Source organism: Vulpes lagopus, chromosome 12, assembly GCF_018345385.1.
Source record: "Vulpes lagopus strain Blue_001 chromosome 12, ASM1834538v1, whole genome shotgun sequence".
Classification (NCBI taxonomy): Eukaryota; Metazoa; Chordata; class Mammalia; order Carnivora; family Canidae; genus Vulpes; species Vulpes lagopus.
The window spans coordinates 22506712-22526904 of NC_054835.1; the positions used below are offsets into that span (position 1 = coordinate 22506712).

Genomic DNA, 20193 nt, shown 5'->3' on the forward strand with positions numbered 1-20193 from the left:
CCCGGGATCGAATCCCACATCAGGCTCCCGGTGCATGGAGCCTGCTTCTCCCTCCGCCTGTGTCTCTGCCTCTCTCTCTCTCTCTCTCTCTCTCTCTCTGTGACTATCATAAATAAATAAAAATTAAAAAAAACTCTAATGAAAGATTAAAGAAGTAAATAAATGGAGAGATACCCCATGTTCATGGATAAAAAGAATCAATATTGAATCAGTCAAGGTAATTCAATAGAAAAGGAAGTCTTCAACAAATGGTTCTGGACATCTACATTAAAAAAAAACAGAATCTAGATATTTTACACTTTTCATAAAAATTAACTCAAAATGGATCATAGGCCAATGTAAAATTCAAATCTATGGACCTTCTAGAAGATAACAGAAAAAGATTGAGATGACTTTGGGTTTGGTGATGACTTCATAGATATAACATGAAAAACCTGACCCATAAAATTAATAATTCATAAGTTGGACTTTGTTACAATAAAAAACTTCTGTTTTTCACACAATTAAGAGAGTGAGAAGACAGGCTACAGACTGGAAGAAAACCTTTGTGAAACACATATCCACAAAGGACTTGTGTCCAAAATATACAAAGAACTCTTAAAACTCAATAATTAAACTCAATCCTGATTTTAAAAATAGATGAAAGATTTCACCAAAGACACGTCACCGAAAGAAGATATGCAAATGGAAAATTGCATACAAAAATATGTTCAACATGTCACTAGGGAATTGCAAATTAAAACACTAAGATACCATTATCCACCCAGTTGAATGGCTAAGGTCCAAAATACTCACAATAGCAAATGCTGGCAAAGATGTGAAACAACAGGAACTCTCATTCACGTCCACTTTGGAAGACCCTTTGGCAGCTTCTTATGAAGCTAGACATAATCTTATCATGTGATCTAACAATCAGACTCCACATGAGTTGAAAATTTATGTCCACAAAGAAGTCTGCACAAAAACATTTATAGCAGCTTTATTCATAATTACCCCAAACTGGAAGCAACAAAGATATCAATAGATGAAAAGATAAACTGATGCATATATACAATGGAATATTATTCAGCAATAAAAAGAAATGAGCTACCAAACCATGAAAAGACACAAAGGAATCTTAAATGCATATTTCTAAGTGAAAGCAGTCACTTTGAAAAGGCAACTTACCATGTGATTCCAACTACATGACATTTTAAAAAAGCAAACATACAGAGACAGTAAAAAGATTGGTGGTAGCCAGAGATTTGAGGGGAGGAACACAGGGGATTTTGAGGGCAATGGCATTTCCACATGATACCGTAATGGCAGACACATGAATGAAGAAGAATATAAGAGGTCGGTGGTTTGCAAAGTTAGCTCCTTTCCTTCACTCCCACCCCTGCCCCCACTGTGTGTAAACAAAGAGAACTGAAAGCCTTTCTCAAACAGACCCATTCTACCTAAATCCTTATGAAATCTCAGGCTTCTCTCTATGATTTTCACTTGGAAAGAGACTTTAGTGTCTAAATAAAATATTTGAAACCCCCACCCTCCAAGATCAGTATGTGTTGTCCAGTTCTCACACTCCATAACACAAGAATCTGGGGCATTATAACTCGAATATTTTCCTGGATTCCACCATTCTTCCAGGGTTCCATCAGGCCACCTCTGGGGTGTTCTAAAAGAGCCCAATGAGTTTAGGGTGCCAGGGACCTGAGTCTGATAGAAGTACAGGTAAAGACTTAAGGCCCCATCCTAGGCCTCCTGCACCTCAGAGAGGGCCAGGCCTTTTATTGTCTTTATTCCATTCTGACCTCAGCTTCTGTTCTTCCTTTCCAAAAGATCATTTTCCATTTCAAAGAAATCATAGCCCTTAATAGTCCAGTGAGGTCACTTCCTACACTTTGTTAGGCACAACCACATTCTCTTCCACCTCTGTTCCACATAGTCTAAGCAACAATTGAAACTGTTCACCTTCCTTTTTCCAGTGTTAGGAAATCACCCCAAGGATCTGGTGCCTACTCAGCACATTCCAAGTCTTATTTCAGGGCCCTGCCCATGCTCACTGCTCTCCATAAAAATCAGGCAGGGTGACCAGAGGAGCCAGAGGAGCAGAGAGGCTGAGACCAACACAGAAGCTTCCAGCGCTCACACCTAAGCTCCCGTGCTCACCTCCACTATGAAGTTCTCCACAGCGCTTCTATGCCTTCTGCTCACAGCTGCCAGCTTCAGCACCCTTGTCCTTGCTCAGCCAGGTAAGGGCCTCTCTTCCTAAGGCTTACCATTTCAACTATTATAGGTATTTATCGTCCCGGCCTGAGTTATCCTATGCTTGCTACATTAGCCTACATTACAAAGATGGAGAAAGTGAAACCAACAAGGGCATAAGAAGAACGGTCATGGCACAGTTAGCCAGAGCCAGAACCAGTTACCCAGGTCCATGAGTCCAGTTCCCATGGTCCTTCCTGACACGAGCTTGGGGAAGAGACACTAAATGAAACCAATACCTCAATGACCCTCACACTGTTTGAGGATGTGGCAAGGAAGGATGGATCATCTCTCATTGTGGATGTGAAGGACATTTCAGGCAGTAGTGGAGAGGGAAATAAAACTATTGCTTGGGGTTCAAATTTTGGATTATAGCCAGTTTGCCAGTGGCCATGTAAGGAGGAAAAGGACCCAGAGGCATGTCAGCATGTGACACAGGTTGGCTTTAGAGCCCATGGGGACAGAAAGCTGGGGAGCAAGGCATTAGAACTTATCTATTTGATGTCAGAGGTTTTGGGTTAATAGAACCTCCTAATGACAAAACAAGATGAGTGTCTTTTCCCCATTCCCAGTTGACAGTGAGGAGCCCCATAGTTCCATAAAGGAAATAGACTTCCAGGCACCATTTTATCTGTGGAATGTGCACTAAGGCACTGAGCTTGGGAGTATTCATTCCTAGGTAGAACTTGTGTTTGTTTTGTCTTTCCCTACCTTCATCTGCCCTTTCAAAATTATGCTTATGATGCATTATAACTCTCATTCTTTGCAAAATGTTTTTTAGATTCAGTTTCCATCCCAATTACCTGCTGCTTCAGCATGGTCAAAAGGAAGATCCCCATGCAGAAGCTGGAGAGCTACATGAGGATCACCAACAGCCAGTGTCCCCAGGAAGCTGTGATGTAAGAGAACCATGCCCTGGCACCCTCTGACGAAAGTTCTACTGGAGTTCTATACAAGGGAAAGACATCAGGATCCATGCCCAAATAAGTCAGATAAATATGCCATGTAATCTGAGGGGACCTTTACCCCACAGAGAAATTGAGCCCTCAGGAAGGAATCCATATTCCCCCCAGGCTCCCCTTCTAGGATCTTGGTCAGATCACCCAAGTTCCTTCGGTCAGGAGACTGAGGGCTTTCCCTGGGATAGCATAAGCAGTTTTCATTTGAGGGCTCTTCCTCCAGTCCTTCCCCTTCCACATAACTCCATCCAGCCTCCTCATCCAGAGAGCAAGAGGTCCTTAGGTGTAGGGGCCAACAGGCCACGTGTCTGGAAAAAATCCTCAGGTGCTCCGTCTAACTGCCCTCTCTCCCCACAACAGCTTCAAGACCAAAGCATCCAGGGAGATCTGTGCTGACCCCAAGCAGAAGTGGGTCCAGGATTACATGAATCACCTGGACCAAAAGTCCCAAGCCCAGAAGCCTTGAACCTTCATGTATGGACTGAGAGACAGACCCTGAGGAAAATCTTATTTATTTTTCCCCAACCTTCCCCAAGTACAGAGTGATATTATTTTATTACAATGCCCAACAAGAGGCACTTTATACAATAATTTAAAGCACATTTCTTAAATAATATTTAATTTTATTTAAGTTATTAACATTTTTACTTTATCTGCTATAAATCCTAATGAATATAAAGTACAAAATCCAGTGGCACATTTTCTTTTCTGTGAGCTCAGTCAAGTTTGTAGCAGGATATCATTTGTCTCCCTCCAATGTGTCTGTAGTATTGTGAGGTCCTCCATGGATCATCAGAGTGAAAGATATCTGTATTCTTATGAAGTTGGTGCTCCTGTAAGTCAAATGTCTGCTGTGTAATGTGGTTGAAATTCATGTTATTCAATGACTATGGAATTTTCAAAGAAAAAAATATATGACTTTAAACTACTTGGTCTTATTTTTCATGGGGTAGCATTTCGCTGGGAGGCAGAAAATGGCAACAATGACTGGCAACTTGGGGTCTAGGGGGCCATTTTCTAAGAAGTATTTTAGACTCCACTGAGGTTCATAGTGTTCCAGCCTCTCAACGCCAGTCCCTAACATCACCTGCCCATTTCTTTTCTTGTCACACCCCCTTCTCCTGTTCTCTCTCTCTTGCCTTAAGCTTTTCTCCATAAAGCCAACTATTATCCATCTAATTAATCCTCAAACCCCAACTATTATCTTAAAAAGAGTAAAACTAGAGGAAACTAGATGTCTACAACTTAGAAGCCCTTCTAAGGCTTTTCCTTGAAGAATCTTCAACAGGACTGGTCTTGAAAGATGGATGGTATGCAATGAGAAATGGAAAGGTTTTTCAGAGCCAGTACAGGATGGGGAGCAAGAGCATGGAGTTTCCATACCTTCAAATACCTGGCTGGACTCTGGAAAAACAATATGCACTAAAAGTTTCTAAAAAGAAGAGAAAAAAAGTGTCATGCAAGGTGTGCATGGGGAAGAGTAACCTGGTATCTGAGGCTAGGGTAGAGTGTGAGAGGGAGGGTCTGAAGGCAGGCCACTGTAATGGTGTAGGAGAGGTGAATGAACCAGGCTGGTAGTAGGGATGATGTTAGATAGAATGGGCAAGATGGAGTGGAATGTCAAATGTTGGAGAGGGAAAGCATTTGACCCAGGATTTAGACTTTCTCTTACAATCTCACAAAGCAACTATTTAGAGAACTGGTACCCTTGAGACACAGAATGAAGTTAACTCCAGCCCCAATCCCCCAAATTTGCAAGCTTCTGTATGAAGGTATGGGAACTCCTTTCCTTTATAGCCTCTTAAGGTCAAGATTCCCTTGTACTATGTAAGCACAACTGGCTCCATTTTCAGGTATGAGGCCCACCATAGTAAGTCACAAAGACCAGACCCCTTATTGAGGGAAAGAGGACTATTTTCTTGATGACCCAGCTCTGCAGGGTCTGTCATTCACTGATGGTCATGTGGAAAGATGCCACAATCTCAGTATACCTAGAAGCATAGCACTTGGGTTCTGGTCCCAGAACTGACCCTGACTCTGTGTCACTTAGGGCAAGTCAATGTCAATCTCTCTCTCTCTCTGGCATTAAGATGCCCCATACAAAAGTAAAGGTCATATTGTGCCACAGGGAGGAAGTGAGAGAACATGGCAGATGACCTCACAAGCCCCTTCCAGTTCTAGGAGCCACGTCTCTTGGAAACTTGGTCAAGCTTAGTGGCTAGAGTAGAATGGTAAAGTAAATCCCATTCTAGATTAAAATCACTGAACCAGTCAGGAGCCCTGCCTATTGGCAAACTGCAAGTCAGATATATCACCTATCTGAAGACAAGCTTTCACTAAAGTCCAGGGTAGCACATCCAAGCCCCAGGAGCAAAAAGACATCTGGATGTCAGCTGAGTAAAGGGAGTACTTTCTGCCACAAAGGCTCCATCCAGTTCCAAACTCTCTTCTACAGCCTCAAGGACAAGCTGACTAATGAGGTCTGGGACTAGAGTTTTATGAAATAGCTTAACCAAAATTCAAAATTTCAAAGGCAAAAAAACTCCACCTAAACTGACACCCAGGCCACAGTTAAGACATAATCCATTTATTTTCCTCAAGCTTTGCCCAGCTAGCTGCGCTCCAGGATTGTGTCATTATATTTAACTCACAATGAACTTTGTTAACACCATTAAATATAATTATCTTAAGTAATGTGTCATCTCATTTAAGTTACTGATGTTTTACATGGCCTAACTTGAATATTAGTGCTTTCAAAATCCACATCCTTATATTGAGTGATTAATATTTGTGAACCCATTTATTCCCTTGTCAACCAGGGTGAAGACTTGGAAAGTCACTTGAAGCTGACATGCATCCTCTTCAGCACACCTCCGATTTCACCCTGGGCTCACAATTTGCTGCAGGCTGTGATTCACTTCACTTTCTCAACATCTGCCTCCAATGTCCTCCTCAATTTTTGCTTCCTGCCCACAGGATCCTCTTTGGGTGCCTTTTCAGGTCAAGAGTTGGTTCAGCCTACACATTTGCCTAAGGCTCAGAAGTGTGGGGGAAGGAACACTCTGGGTGACAACCTTCTGCCAACAAAGGGTGGAGGCAGATGTTTCAAACACTTCTGCCACCATTCTCTCCAGAGGTTGATTCTGGAGCCATTCCATAGGCTTCTCAGGTAATCCCAGGAGAATCAGACCCCATTGCCCATGATGCTGATCTGAATTATGCATACTTGTGTTGACTTCTCCTCCTTCTCCATTTTTGCTGCTTACTCAGTCCTATACCTGGGATCACTTCCAAACTATCTAATGAGAACACAGGTCCTCATCTCAGGCCCTGCTTTATTGAGTCATGGTTTCATACAGTCAATATTTGTTCTCCTTCCCTTTGGCCTTGTTTGGATCTCAACAGACAAGTTCACTGCATCAGGGCCAGAGAATGAGCTGGGCATTTGGTTGGTGTGCTCACCAGGGCTGAGGCTAGGAGCGGAATCGGGGACTTGCTCAGTGTGTTCTTTGGGACAAATGCAGGGGCAAGACCATGGACTCAACTAGCAGATTGGGCAGGACTGGGTCCAAGAGGGTGGCCCCCAAGTCAAAGCCAACAAGATTGGGACTAAGTTAGCCATATAACTAGGAGAATGTTACAGAGAGAGGGATTTAGCAAAAAAGTAAGTGTATTGATGACCATGGAAGTAAAGTCACTTACTATTGGAGAAGTTTCCATAGACAAAATATAAGAATATCAGAAGACTAGAAAAAAAACAAAACAAAAAAGTGTTGTATTGACCTGAAATTGGAGATATTGGTGCAAACTCAAGGATTTACAGGTAGATAATAGAGAGATGATGATGAGATAGATAGATATATAGATATGTAAATGATAGATGATTGACAGAAATACACACATAGATCATAGGATATGTATATATTAAACATATGTTCAACCACCAAACCCTTTTCTAAATACTGCTAAGTATTTTTCCAACCTATCATGTCAATTTATATCCACTCCCACCAGCAATGTATGAGGGCTAGATTTGTTCCACATTTGGCATTGCAACACTTCTTTCTGTCAATTCTTTTTAAGTTAGCCACTCTGCTTATAATTCCTCATAATCCACATGGTTGTGGTTTAAATTTTCATCTTACTTGTGACTAATGAGGTTGAGCATCTATTCAAATGTTTGCTGGATATCTTCTTTCATGAAGTTCCAGGCCATGTCTTTTGTCTATTTTTTAGATTGCTTAGATTTAAATTTTGTCCATTTGTAGATTGTCTTTTCATTATGAATTAGTAGAGGTGTGTTTTCTGTATCCTGAACAGGAATCCTTTGCCAGATGTGCAAATCTAAATATCTTCTCATAACTGTGATTTTCCTTTTGACTCCCTGAAAGATGCCTTCCATGAAAACAGCTTCCTAAGTTTAAGATGGTCCGTTTATCAGTGTGTTCCTTTATACTTTGTCCTTCTGTTTTCTGTTTAAGAAAACTTTTTTAAACCTTCTATTTCAGAGAAAGTTTTGGTCCCCTGTGAAATCTGTGTGGGCTGGAAGCCTTCACAGACCAGACACAATTTAATCCAGGCCTCAAATGATTCCTGTTGGAGCCAGATGGAAAGAAGAATGCTGCAGGTGGGTGGGAGATTATAAGTGAATACAGAGATAGGAGAGAAGGAGGTGTGAAGAAAGGAGTAAGGAAGCAGTCGTACACTGTTTTTGGGAGTGGTGGAGGGACTTCCCTTCTCCAGTGCCACAAGGGTGATATTCTCTTCGTTTCCAGGCTTACCTTCTCTGGAGAGAGCCAGCCTGGGGGGCAGAGAGTGCCAGTTAGTGCTGGCTCACTCCCTTTTCATTAGCTATGCCAACAACAGTCAGAGATCTGTTCTGTAGAGTGGCAAGGTTGTATTACCTCAATATTTCTTAGAGCTTTAACGAGTGAAATGAGATGGACAGGGAGAAGGCTAAGTACAGGGTGCCTCAGCTCTGCTTCTCTGGACAGTTTTAGTTTTAAGCTTTAATAGATGACAACTTTCCAATAAGTTATTTCAGAGAACAGACTTCGGTGGGTAAACAAGCATCTTAAAACCACAACATTGTGTAATGAAGCCAACTTTCGTATGTTCTGATCTAAGAGGGCAGGACGCTAAGACAGCCCAGAGCTATTGCAGGCAGCTTGCATGCCTGGATGTTAAGATGCTACAGCAACAAAATAATTTTAAAATTACCAACTGTATAGTTCTGGGAGACTTATATTGTATAAAGATCAATGAGCTGGAAAAGAGCTAGCTGAACATCTGCTCTAAACATAATTGAGTAGCTGGCGGAGGATCTCCATAAGTTCCCACTCTGACCAGTGGGTCTGAGTGGATTTTCAGTTCTCCAGAGAATAGCATCCATTTGGAGCCAGCATCAAATAATCCTGGAAGGTCTCAGTATTTATTTCCCCAGTGCAGTCACCCTGGTTATATGGCAGCCAGCTCCTCTGGGGAAAGCTTAGTGGAGATTTATAGTATAGACCTATAGTGGAGATTTAGCAAAAATATTGCCAAGGGCAAAGTTATGTGATAAAATTACTCATTGTTTATCTGAAACTCAAATAACCAACAATCCTGTATTTCACCTGGCAATCTGGCAGTGCAGGACCTTTCCTAGTTTTCCTGGTGTGGGGATTCTAGGCCTATGAACCAGCTTAGATGTGATAACTGGGCAAGAGGCATGAACCTCTCCTACAAGGACTTATATTGGATTTCTGGCCATTAAACCTAGAATTTTCCGCCCAAAGTCAAGCAGCATCTTAGTAAGTTTTCATGTCTAAGGATCCCATAATCGCTACCACAGATCCCTGTTGGCCAAAACACTGATTGCCACTCCAGGCTGGGGCTCCTTGGCATATCTGTACCTGACTTGTCTCTACTGCTCAATAAGCAGCAATGTCTAGCCTCTGCCATCCTGGATCCCACTCCTCCCACCAAGATCCAAACTCCGATTAATTACAGCATGGCTGCCCCAACATGGACCCCAGACCAGAGGCACAAGCATCACCTGGTTACCAGTTAAAATTGGGGGTTATTGGCACAATGCTGAGCACATTCCATGTATTATCTTATTCAACTCTGACATCAAAACGAGATAATAATTAACCATCAGTTTCCCCTTAGAGGTTCAGAGAGGTAAGCAATTTGCTCTAGATCATATAACTAGTAAATGATGGATCTAGGACTTGAAGCCATTTCTGGTTGGCTCCAGATCCCAGGCTCCTAAACACACTCTTCTATGAGATCTCAGGTTCTAAAGCAAAAGAAAGGACAGACAGGAATCCTTATAGCCAGGTGGGTTTGGATGTCCCTTCACCCAATCAGTTTGGAGGAAAGTTCAGGGTGCACTTGTAGGAGTGGCTACTAGTGGGAATGACACCCAAGGCTCAATCAATCCAATTCATTGATATAGGCGTACTTGTTGAAAAATTGGGATTTATTGAGTTGGCACAAGTACCTGGAAGTGATGTTAATGCTCAGGTGGATTGGCTGATTGGAGTCGAGGCTTAAAAAGAAGCCTGCAGTTAATGAGGTTGTAATGCTGGGACTTCCCAGGAATGTTAGGAAGGAGTCCAAAGGCTCAGGGAAATGGACCTGTTGAAATGGATCTATATGCTCAAGCTGCTCAGCCATTCCCTAACTGCACTCCCAGGGAGGGCCCAGAGACATTTCCTTCGTCAGGGCTCTCTGGTGGCTTTACTATAGACCATAGATGGCCTTGTGATATGCTTATAACTCCATGGTTCTCAAACTTGAGTGAACACCAGAACCACCTGCTGGCTTGTTAGAACACAATTGGCCACACAACTTCCTGTGATGATTCAAGTAATCATGATGCCAGCAGATGCTTTCATGGTGTTTCTTCTTCTTCTTCTTTTTTTAATTTATTCGTGAGAGAGAGAGAGAGAGAGAGAGAGAGAGAGAGAGAGGCAGAGGGAGAAGCAGGCTCCATGCAGGAAGCCTGACACGGGACTCAATCCCGGATCTCCAGGATCACACCCTGGGCTGGAGGCGGCGCTAAACCGCTGAGCCACCCGGGCTGCCTTCGTGGTGCTTCTAAAATAAATGAGCACCCCAATCCCAGAATCCTGTATGGACAGACCATTTCCAGGAGCCAGTCCGGGTCCTGGATCCATACCTATGGCAGTCAGGGTCCTAGTAAGGAATAGATTACACTTAAATTTGAATGACCTGGGAACGCATTAATAAAGAGGCTATTTAGCAAGATGTGGGCTGAGTGTGAAGAAACAATAAGGGTGCTTTAGCACTCTGAGGCTCGCAACAGTGTGGGGACTCCCCCTAGACACAAGGATGAAAGGACAGGTTATGCTTTCCCCACCTCACCCCAGGAGAGAAATGAAAGCCATTGGTTGAGGACTGCATCTGGGCTGAGACCCAGGAGAGGGCAGCAAAGAGAGCAGCACCTCACTTTACTCTTCTCCCTCTCCTGCACCCCAAGGAGCTCCCTAGTGTGCAAGCCCAACCCAGAGTCAGAAAACCTACAGTCCCACTGATGTCATCACACAGGTTGGCTTCCCAGGACAAAGAAGAAGATGGACAAGAATGGAATGTGTTTCTGGAGGGACAAGCTACCCTTCTCATGTCGTTCTTAACAAGTGTTTGTGTCAAACTTACGTAAAACTCAAAACATGAGCTGGAGTGTACACTCTTCTGATATTCCCCGGAACAAATTGTGTAAGATTGGAATTATTCGTTCTCGGAATGTTTGAAGGGACTAGCGGTTAAATCCCTTGTAGCGGGAGGGTGTTTTGTGGAAGGATTTTCAATGATTGATTCCATTTTCAAGTAGTTTTAGAATTACTCTTTTTTTCATTTTTCTTTAGCAGTCTGGGTAAGTTATATTTTTTTAGGAACTCATCCATTTCATTGAAGTTAAATTTGTTGGCATAAGGGTCCAATTTCCTTCTGGCATCTACAGATTCCATGATGACACCCTCTTCCTTAACTCCTGCTGTGGCAGTCTGCGCCTTTTTGCTTTTTCCATGATCAGTCTCAGGACAGCATTATAGGCTTGTCAAAGAACTGACTTTGAGCTTCATCAGTCCCTTCTAGTACATATGATTTTTATTTCACTAATCTTAGCTTTTTATTTCTGTGTTTTTAACCTCACTGGACTTGTTTTGCAAGAGTGGAAAGACCTGCTGACATAGAAAGCCGAGGGGATAGTATTCCAGGCAGGTGCAAAAAGTAAGCAAAGTCTGGGAGCCAGGAGGGAGCACAGAGAATGGATCAGAGCAAGCCAAGTGCCTTGTCAGGGGGTCTCCTGCAGCCCAAGGCTGTTCCCCCTCCCACCAGGCCCCCGGGGACACCTACCCCAAGTTCCAACTCAACCACACGCTCCTGCAAGAGGGGAGCCAGACACAAAAGCAAAGAGCCTGCTTTGCTCTATTCTGCAACTCCCTTCCTGCAACCACTCTAGAAACTCCATAGTCCTTCCTGGACAAATCAGTGGACTTCCAACCATATCCTTCTGGGCCTGAGGGGCAGAAAGGGACACTAACGTGTGACAAGAGGAGCCCTTGTCATTGGCAGCTGACTTTGATTCGTCTTAGTTATGAGACTTCCACCTAAAACTTCTCGGAGAAAGTCTTCTGCACTAGAGACACCGTGAAAGGCTGGGGTGATCCTACGTAAAGACCAGCTTTGTCTCCCAGCGTCACTACTCACTCTCCACAAGGCTTTGGGCCTTCACATCTTCATCCGTGAGTGGCCATGATGATAGTATACACCTTGTCAGGGCGAAACATGTCACACGTGTAGAGCCCTCACACGGCACTCTCTCTCTGGTTTTGGAGCAAGCAAGGCCACGGAACAGCTCCTCAGATCACTCCTATGGTGAATGATGGCACATGTGTGCTCCTGCTTCCTCTGTGGCCTGGGCAGCTGGAAGGAAATAGTGCCTGCCCTTCTGCAGCCCACAGCTTCCTTCTTGAAATTCCTGGAAAACTCTGGTAGCCAACCTCCAGCTCAGCAGATTCAGGAGTGCTCTGCATCTCAACTTGACCATGACTCTGCCCAGGCAAACAGCTCTCTGGGAACTCCTATTCTCTCTGGTTCCTATAAAAGGCAGGCAGGGCCACCGGCATTGCAGAGAGGCCGAGACCAGGCCGGAAACATGAAGGTCTCTGTAGCGCTCCTGTGCCTGCTGCTCACAGCCGCCATCCTCACCACCCAGGTGCCCGCTCAGCCAGGTAAATCCCCCTCTCCTTCTTTCCTGTCCTCTCTCCTTTATATTTTCCTGTCTTTATAGAAAGCCCTAAGCTGCAATGCCCCACTTCTGAGCCCATCAGAGCACTGGGAATCCTCGGAGCTTCCCATGAACGTCTAATTTTAAAAACAGAAAGCTGAAGGCCACGCTGGGGACAGGCGGGGTCCCAGCCACCCACCTCCAGGAGTTGCAGAGCCAGGGTAAAACCGTAGCTGCTCACTCCAGACCCAGGGTCTTTTCTTTGACCCTGGCTGATCTTCCCAAACTCTGCACACGGAGGACCGTAGCCAGGACCTGTCACACTGGCCTGTCCTGATCATCAGTGATGCAGCCCCACCACGAGGCTGAGAGAATCCTGAACCACATGTTCCAGGTCTCCCCCATCTCAGGTCTCCAGACAGCAGCACTGGACCTGAGGTGGATGAGATGCACTTCTACCTCTTTCCTTCCTTCCCTTACAGCTGCTTCCTGCTCTATCCAAGCTGATAAAAACCTAGTACCTCCTAAAAGGCTTTTCCTTTGTGACCTTATTTCTAGATGCACTCGGTGCCCTATTCACTTGCTGCTTCACATTTAACAATAAGAAGATCCCCTTGCAGAGGCTGGAGAGCTATCGAATCACCAGCAGCCACTGTCCCCGGAAAGCTGTCATGTAGGTGGAAAAACCCTGCTCACCCCTGACCTGACCACACCCTACCCCATTCTCACATCCCCTGATCCAAACTCCCACCCCAGAGCACAGGCATTAGGCCAATTTGGGATCTTATACTCAGGGGGTAAGTTTTTGCCAGACTGGGATTGCATCATAAACAGGCCCAGAGAGGGCCAGCTCCCACCCTGGCTCCCTGAATGGGTGCTAGCTCACAGTTTCAAGGTTGCTCTGGCTGAGGCCTGGCCAGCCTCTCTGGGGCCTCCAAGAAGAGTGACTACCTCTAGAGTCCTGTCCTTTCCATACCCCTACTTTCTCCGGTCCCAGGGGGGGATCCCTCTCCTGCCACAGGTGGACCAAGCAGGTTTGAGAAGCTGGTGAGGCATCTCTTGGGTAAAACCCCCACCCCCACCTAACTGTGCAGCCCTCTTTCATCCATAGCTTCAGTACGAAACTGGCCAAGGCTGTCTGTGCCGACCCAAAGGAGAAATGGGTCCAGGATTATGTGAAACACCTGGATCAAAGAACTCAAACGCCAAAGACTTGAACTCTTCCGGCCATGCTAAGACCCGAGCAAAGCATGAGAAAGGAACCCCTGTTTATTCTCCTTCCTCCGCTCCAGCTATACCCTGGACTAGTTTGACTATAGTTTCAAATAGGGTGTTTTCTGTGTTGTGAGGCAAGAAGGTACTATGTCTTAAGTAATATTTAACGTTATTTGAACTGTTGTGGGTTTGGGGCTTTATTTCGAATATTGGTGACCTTTTTTCTAAAGCAAGGCCTTGAGCCAGTTGCTTCCTACCATAAGCCCCAGGTCTGACCCTTGTAAGCTGCAGGCAGCAGGTCTGTCTCCTGCCTAACTCCCCAGCTGATGCTCGTGCCTACAAATCCTGGCGATGAAGGGCTACTGCCATCTGGGGAGGGGCGGTGTATGTGAGGTGCAGCTAAGTATGTTATTACAGAAAGGAGAATGCTATTCGTAAGATTGTTGACTTTTTGCAGAAAATACATCTTGCTTGAAATCTCTCGTGGTGGTGTTTTCTTGGGGGAGGATAACTCAACCAGTAGGGGGGCGCTCGGAGGGGCAGAGGGCGCTGGAGGACCACAGCAGTGGGGAGGGACCACTGCACCTCACAGTGGTTGGGGGCTGACCTGGGCTTATCTGACTGTCGCAGAGGGCCTGACTCAGCTGCCCAGCTTCTCACTGGTCTCTGCCTCCCTGTTCCAAGCAGTCCTTGGAGGCATACAGACACTACTCGCACCTGACCTCCAGGGGAAACCAGATGACATGGTTCTCATCAGCATCCACCCTGGAGGACGCCAGAGCATACTCATAGCAAGGATTCTTCTAGAGGAGGCACAGGATGGAAAGGGAGAGGGCCGGGAGAGACTATCCCTGTATGGTCAGAGTTTGGGTTCTGGAACAGAAAAGGTAGTTGTTTAGGAAGGAAGGTGGAGGGAGGTGGTGGTGATAGAGGAATTGGAATATCAATGTGCAGAGTTTGGAGTCAGTTCCGAAGGCAGGAAGGAGGGACTGTCGGAGGGTGGAGGGCGGCGGCATGCCAGGCAGAGTGGCTTCTGGCCGTGGGCAGGATGGAGCTGGCAAGGGAGAGCTGGGAGCAGTGAGCTGCCCTCCAAAGGCCCCAGCAAGAGGGAAGAGTAGGAAGCAGGGCAGTCGTCGGGGCAGAATGGAGGAGGCAGTTTCAGAAGAATGGACCAGATCTGTGACCTGTGCAATGCTGGGGAAATGGGAGAAGCCTGTCTTACTTAGCATAGGACATGAGAACTTCTCCCCTAAAGCCACTGAGCTGGCCTTCAAAAAGGTGCCAATCCTAAGACCCGGAAGCCACTTCCCTCCCTTGCTGTTCTCTCTGAGTGCCCAGGTACACAAGTCTGAGCTTGCGATTACCCCTTTCATGGGGATGGGACCTCCACTTCCCAGACATTGGCTTTTCCCGAGACTGCCTCCCACCTCCAGGTGAGCTGTGCTGGCATCTCTGTAAGACCTAAGATCTACTCAGGCCTGGACACCCCCAGCCACCCCCCCAGAGGAAGTCCTGCTAACCAAGAAACCCAGGGAGGCAGGGATGGAAGATTATCGCATTTAAATATATAAAGTGCAACAACATAGCTTATCAGGACTAAGCAGACCTTCCGTGACCTGGCAAAGCTGGGTGGAAGGATGGGCATGGGCTGAGGGTGGGGGGCTTGTGGAGGGGGGCAAGGTGAAGCCACACCATCTTCAGAGTCCAGGGTGGAAAGAAATCCTCTTGCATTCACTTCAGCAGGCATGGTTTCATAGTTTTAAAATAATCCTTAATCCATTGGGCTGTCTGTAAGACGCATGTCTCTCTACCTTTCTTCATCTTGAGTCTGTGGACAAAGAACAAAGTAGGAGCTGAGTCATGTGATTTGTCCCCCTGGGTACCACACACAAGTCCCATCTCCCCCGCCTCGCTGCTGGATAGCCCCATAACTGCTCACTCTGGGCCTGGAAAGTGACTTTGTTGCAGAAGACCTGCAGCTGGCACGCTGGAAGGAACACCCAAGCTTCAAGAAGAGCTTGGTGAATTGAGTTTCTCCCTTTTCTGGAGAGTGTGACTCATTGTATTAGGGTAGGGTAAAGCCTGCAGACACTCCGAGGATTAACTAGTATGGAAATTCCCCCCAGAATATCTCTGAGGGGGCTTGACCTATCTTTTCATGTGTCTGTGTCCATCTGGAACCCTCCGTCATTGCTTTAGATTCATTGTCAGTGTGTGTGTGTGTGTGTGTGTGTGTGTGTGTGTGTGTATTTATTTTCTGAACTCCTCACCTCTTTAACTTGGCTTCTGTCCAACCAAACTATAAACCAATTCTAACTTTAATGATCCAGGTGACCTCAGACAAATCTGTCTACTTCCCTGAACTTCAGTGTTCATGATAATGAAAATGTGTGCCCCAGGAGGGTTAGCCAAGATAATATACGCGAATGCTTTGTAGATACTGAGTCGTGATGGTAAGCCACCTCGGTCTAATTTTGTAATGCCCCCGTGATGCAGCCATCATCTTCACTCCACTCCACGGATAAGGATTGCAGAGGAGTACTCAGATAACCAGGTGCAAAAGAATTACATGCCCGAGGTCACCCAAGACTATAGGTTGGCACATCCGGAAGCAGAAACTAATTGTGAGCCCCCTTACTCTTCCCACTACACAGTAATTCCTAGATCTTTTAAGCAATTCCTTCTGGGCACAAAATATTAGGATATAATACTTGGCGCCAAGTATTATATAAGAAACACAGGTCACTGCAGGAGCATGGGGGGTGGGGGGGCACCCTTCCGGCACCTGCTAAGCAGCGCTGCGCTCGCCCCAGAGTCCATGCTGGGCTCTGCACCAGGATTTTGGCGGCCTCTGCGCGGGTTTAGAAACCTGAACCTGGGGGAGCATCGCCATCTAGCGTCTGCCGTTGTAACTCCAGGCGGGCTGGCTCCTGCGCTCTGGAGGGAGGGGGCTCAGGAATTGACCAGGGTAGGGACACTCACATTAGACCCCTACGGGAGCAGGTGGAGCTGGTGTGTTTGTAACACCGGATTCTCTGCGGGGCGATCCTCTTCTCTGAAAAGTTGAAGCAACAGTTGGAGGACGACACGTGCACTAGAAGAGAAACACAGAAATGGTTTGCATCTGTTTCTTAACCTGGACTTCTTCGTTCCTTTCATCCAACTGGCTTTAAAAAGAAAAAAGAAAAAAAAAAACCCTCTCTGGGACAGTCTCCGGGGCGTGGAGACCACATCCAGCCCAGTCACCTAGTTCTGTATGTGGGCGGAGGGTTGGAATTCTGGGGCTCAGCTCCCCACAAACCAGCCGTGTGGCCTTGATCAAGGTGAGCCCTCACCTGGGCCCCAGACCTCCCATCTGTCAAACAGGACCTTTTATTTCTAAAGGGGCTTCCAGTTCTGACATCCCACCACGAGTGCACGGTTTTGGTCCAATATTTGGGTTCAAGGGCTCTGGACCCCACACTCTGGGGGCCCAGTGAGTCTGGTGTGTGCAGGACAATGGTGGTCTGTGGCGTTGGGGCAGGATTAGGAACTAATCCTTGAAGTAATTGGAACTAATCAAGGAGTTCCAATTGATGGAATGACAGGGAAAGAGCCTCCAGAACTCAAAGGCTTCCCACCTTCTGTCTAGAATGCCCTCTACGCAGGCCCACAGCTCTGTCTGGGTTCCGATGCCCTCCCTGCCGGTTTGCACACTCTCTCCTACAACCCACCCCCAAGTGATTCGAATGCCAATCCTGGTTCCTTCCTCCTAGTTTTGTTTTTTTCCTTCCTCCTAGTTTTACTGTTGACACAACATTTTTCACGTGCCTGGAATTAGGTCAGTCTTCTCTCGAAAGCCCTGAGGTCAGGCACTATCCACCCCATTTTATCGACAGAGAATGCACAGTTTGAGAGCTAAAGTGTCTTGTCCAAGTCACTGGCCCTACACTTGCCCCACAATGACTAGCCCAGTCCTGACTTCAGGCTCTACCTCTTATCTGTTACCAGGAGGATTCAGTACCCAGCCCCCTCCTCTGCACCTCAGGTCTCCCAGTTTGGCTTCAAGAGCTTCAGAGCTCCCTGGATGAGGCAGGGCCTCCATTTGCTGCAGCTAGCAGCTCAGCCACTGTGCTTGCCCAGACACCTTCTCCCCCGTCCCCATCCCAGCCAAGTTGTCCGTTCACCCTCCTTAGGAGGACTTCTTCCTGGAGGAGGTGAGACACAGGCATTGAGTTCAGGGCGAGCCCTGCCCGCAAGCCCAGAGTGCCTGCCTGGGTTTCTGCCCTCCCCACAGAGGAGCAAGGTGACTCCAACCACACTCACTGCTCCTGCCGTCCACATCATGCAACCACATTCCAGCCAGCAGCAGGCACGCCAGGGCCACGGTGATAAGCTTCATTCTGTGCAGTCTGGCTCAGACCTCCTTGCCCGTGGTCTCAATGTGTCTGGTGAAGCAAAGAGCTCGTCCCTGCCCCATCTTGAAGTGCCCGGAGCTTTTATTAGAAGTTGAGTGGGGTTTCCCAGACCCTGGTGCAGAGGTGGGGGAGTCACAGGGAGGAGAGATAATTACTCACGCCCAATGACCACATGGAACACTCCTTCCCCCATCTTTCCTGGGTGGTGTGAGAGGGATGAGGAAACTTCCCCGAGTACAGTAGCAGATAAAAATCTTGAGAGAATGAGTAGGAGTTGTCCTGGCTGAGTGGGAAGAGGAGAGAGGTGAGGGAAAGAAAGTTGCCTGTGGCTTCTCTGACCCCACCTATTTCCATCCTAGGCTGGAGCTGCTGGCCCTGAACACGATGGAGAGGAGGACCAGGGCTGAGGCACACCTGCGCTCTATCCCAGGTCTGCAGATCAGCGGTTGCACAAACTCACGTAGCCCCAGTCACATAGACTGCAAGACGGAAATAGTGACGCATGTCCCAAAGAGACACCACGATGGAAGTTAAATGAGAGCCACTAGGTCAATTGCCCAGCCCAGATCATTGCTCTTGCTATTTTTTCAATCACTCTACTTCTCAACAGCTTGCTCTGCTCTGGATCCTCAGGGAGCCCCAGGAAAGACAGCTGCCATTACAAGGCAGTGCCCAATCTCGAGCCGCTGCCCTTCGATTCACAGGTTAACGAGTAAAAGCTGCACAGTGTAAGGTCAGCAGTGGATGTGCCATCTGGAGGAGACTGGGGAGGACCAGGAGCTGCCCAGGACCATCTGAGAGGTCTCCTGGGGGAATGCTCTTCAAGCAGAGCCTTCTGCAGAAGGGCTGAGGTGGGAAGGACATGACACCAGAGTTAGGGGCTTGTATATGGGCAGGGAGGCATGGAAGGAGCATGCTCATTCAGAGATGCCAGAGGAGTAAAGAAAGTGAATTGGGTGGGGAAATGGTGGGAAAGAGGATGTGGCTGTACAGCTACGGAGTGGCCGTGTCATGAGGACGTTGTGAGTAGTGCTTGGCATGGAGAACATCGTAGTAGGTGCTCCAGCAAAGGTAGCTGGGCCGAACCTGTGTATTAGAATCGTGGGGCATTACAAAACATAGAGGTTGACAAGACTGATCTACTTTGGTCATGCACTCTCCAGCTCAAAGGTCTGCATGGCTCCCCGTTGTCAACTGGATGAAGCACAGGGTGCGCACCTGGACTTTCACGGCTCCTCGTGCTAGGTCTCCACATTTGAATATTTGCAATTCCCTGAACATGCCACAAACTTTCCTACCATTAGGAAATGGTAGGAAATGTTCCCCCTGTGACCTCCACCTGCAAGGTCCTCCTTACTGTCTCCCTCTGTGGGATTTCTATCCTTTTCAAATACCACCGTCCCCCCTTAGAGACTTCTGCTGTCCCCAGCAGATGAGCACTCAGACTCTTTCGAAGTCCCCTGTGACCTAGATGTCCCACCAGAAAATCTTATATCCCTGCTGCCTCCCCCAGCCCAGCCCAGTGTATTCTCCAAACCAACACCTGGGCAGGAGAGAGTCCCGGCATATCAGAGTTGAACGGGTCCTCAAAGACCATAGGCAGCGCAGGCTTTTAAAGCTTCCTGGGAGAGCCTTTGAAAAAATGCTAATGCCTTAGCCCCATTTCAGAATCAGAATCAAAACTTATGTGCCTATACATGTTGAGGGGAAAAAAAAAAAAAACTCCAGGAAATTCAGGCACCAGAAGAATCACGTGTCCAGTATGGTCTCTACATGTTACAGATGGGAAAAGAGGAGTCTCGGGAGGAAGAAACGGACTTACTCAAGGTTGTACTGAGAATTTGTCACGGAGATGGGACGGACAGTGGACTCTGAGACCATCTGATCATCTGAGCTCTGTGCGTAGCCACCTCTGAGAACACACCTCCAGCAAGGACCGCAGCTATTGGCTACTCTGCTTGTGTTCCCATTGATCCCACCAGCTGCTGCCTGCCACCCAAAAAGTACCTGACGTCCTAGAAATCACTGATCCACTGTTGCTGCTCTGTTAGTCTCTTTGTCCTTGCAGACTGATGCTTCTGTATTCCTTTACTGTCATTTTAACAGGCTGGGGGGAGAAGGGAGGTAACAGTACTGA

General features: G+C 46.8%; 3 protein-coding genes across 3 annotated transcripts; 2 read left to right on the forward strand and 1 right to left on the reverse strand.

Annotated features, from left to right (window-relative positions):
* Positions 1–2087: 2087 nt before the first annotated feature.
* LOC121473790 (C-C motif chemokine 8) lies at positions 2088–4100 on the forward strand. The gene is made up of 3 exons (XM_041726507.1): positions 2088–2234; positions 3029–3146; positions 3567–4100. Exons 1-3 carry the CDS (start codon positions 2159–2161, stop codon positions 3670–3672), a joined length of 300 nt encoding a protein of 99 aa, XP_041582441.1. The 5' UTR covers positions 2088–2158; the 3' UTR covers positions 3673–4100.
* An 8157-nt stretch (positions 4101–12257) lies between these two features.
* LOC121473547 (C-C motif chemokine 13) lies at positions 12258–14132 on the forward strand. The gene is made up of 3 exons (XM_041726036.1): positions 12258–12448; positions 13003–13117; positions 13556–14132. The coding sequence occupies exons 1-3, from the start codon at positions 12373–12375 to the stop codon at positions 13659–13661; spliced, it is 297 nt and encodes a 98-aa protein (XP_041581970.1). The 5' UTR covers positions 12258–12372; the 3' UTR covers positions 13662–14132.
* A 1087-nt stretch (positions 14133–15219) lies between these two features.
* Positions 15220–18106, reverse strand: CCL1 (C-C motif chemokine ligand 1). Its single transcript, XM_041723893.1, has 3 exons — positions 17965–18106; positions 16642–16753; positions 15220–15487 (listed from the first exon to the last, which is right to left on the reverse strand). The coding sequence occupies exons 1-3, from the start codon at positions 18038–18040 to the stop codon at positions 15391–15393; spliced, it is 285 nt and encodes a 94-aa protein (XP_041579827.1). The 5' UTR covers positions 18041–18106; the 3' UTR covers positions 15220–15390.
* Positions 18107–20193: the final 2087 nt, after the last annotated feature.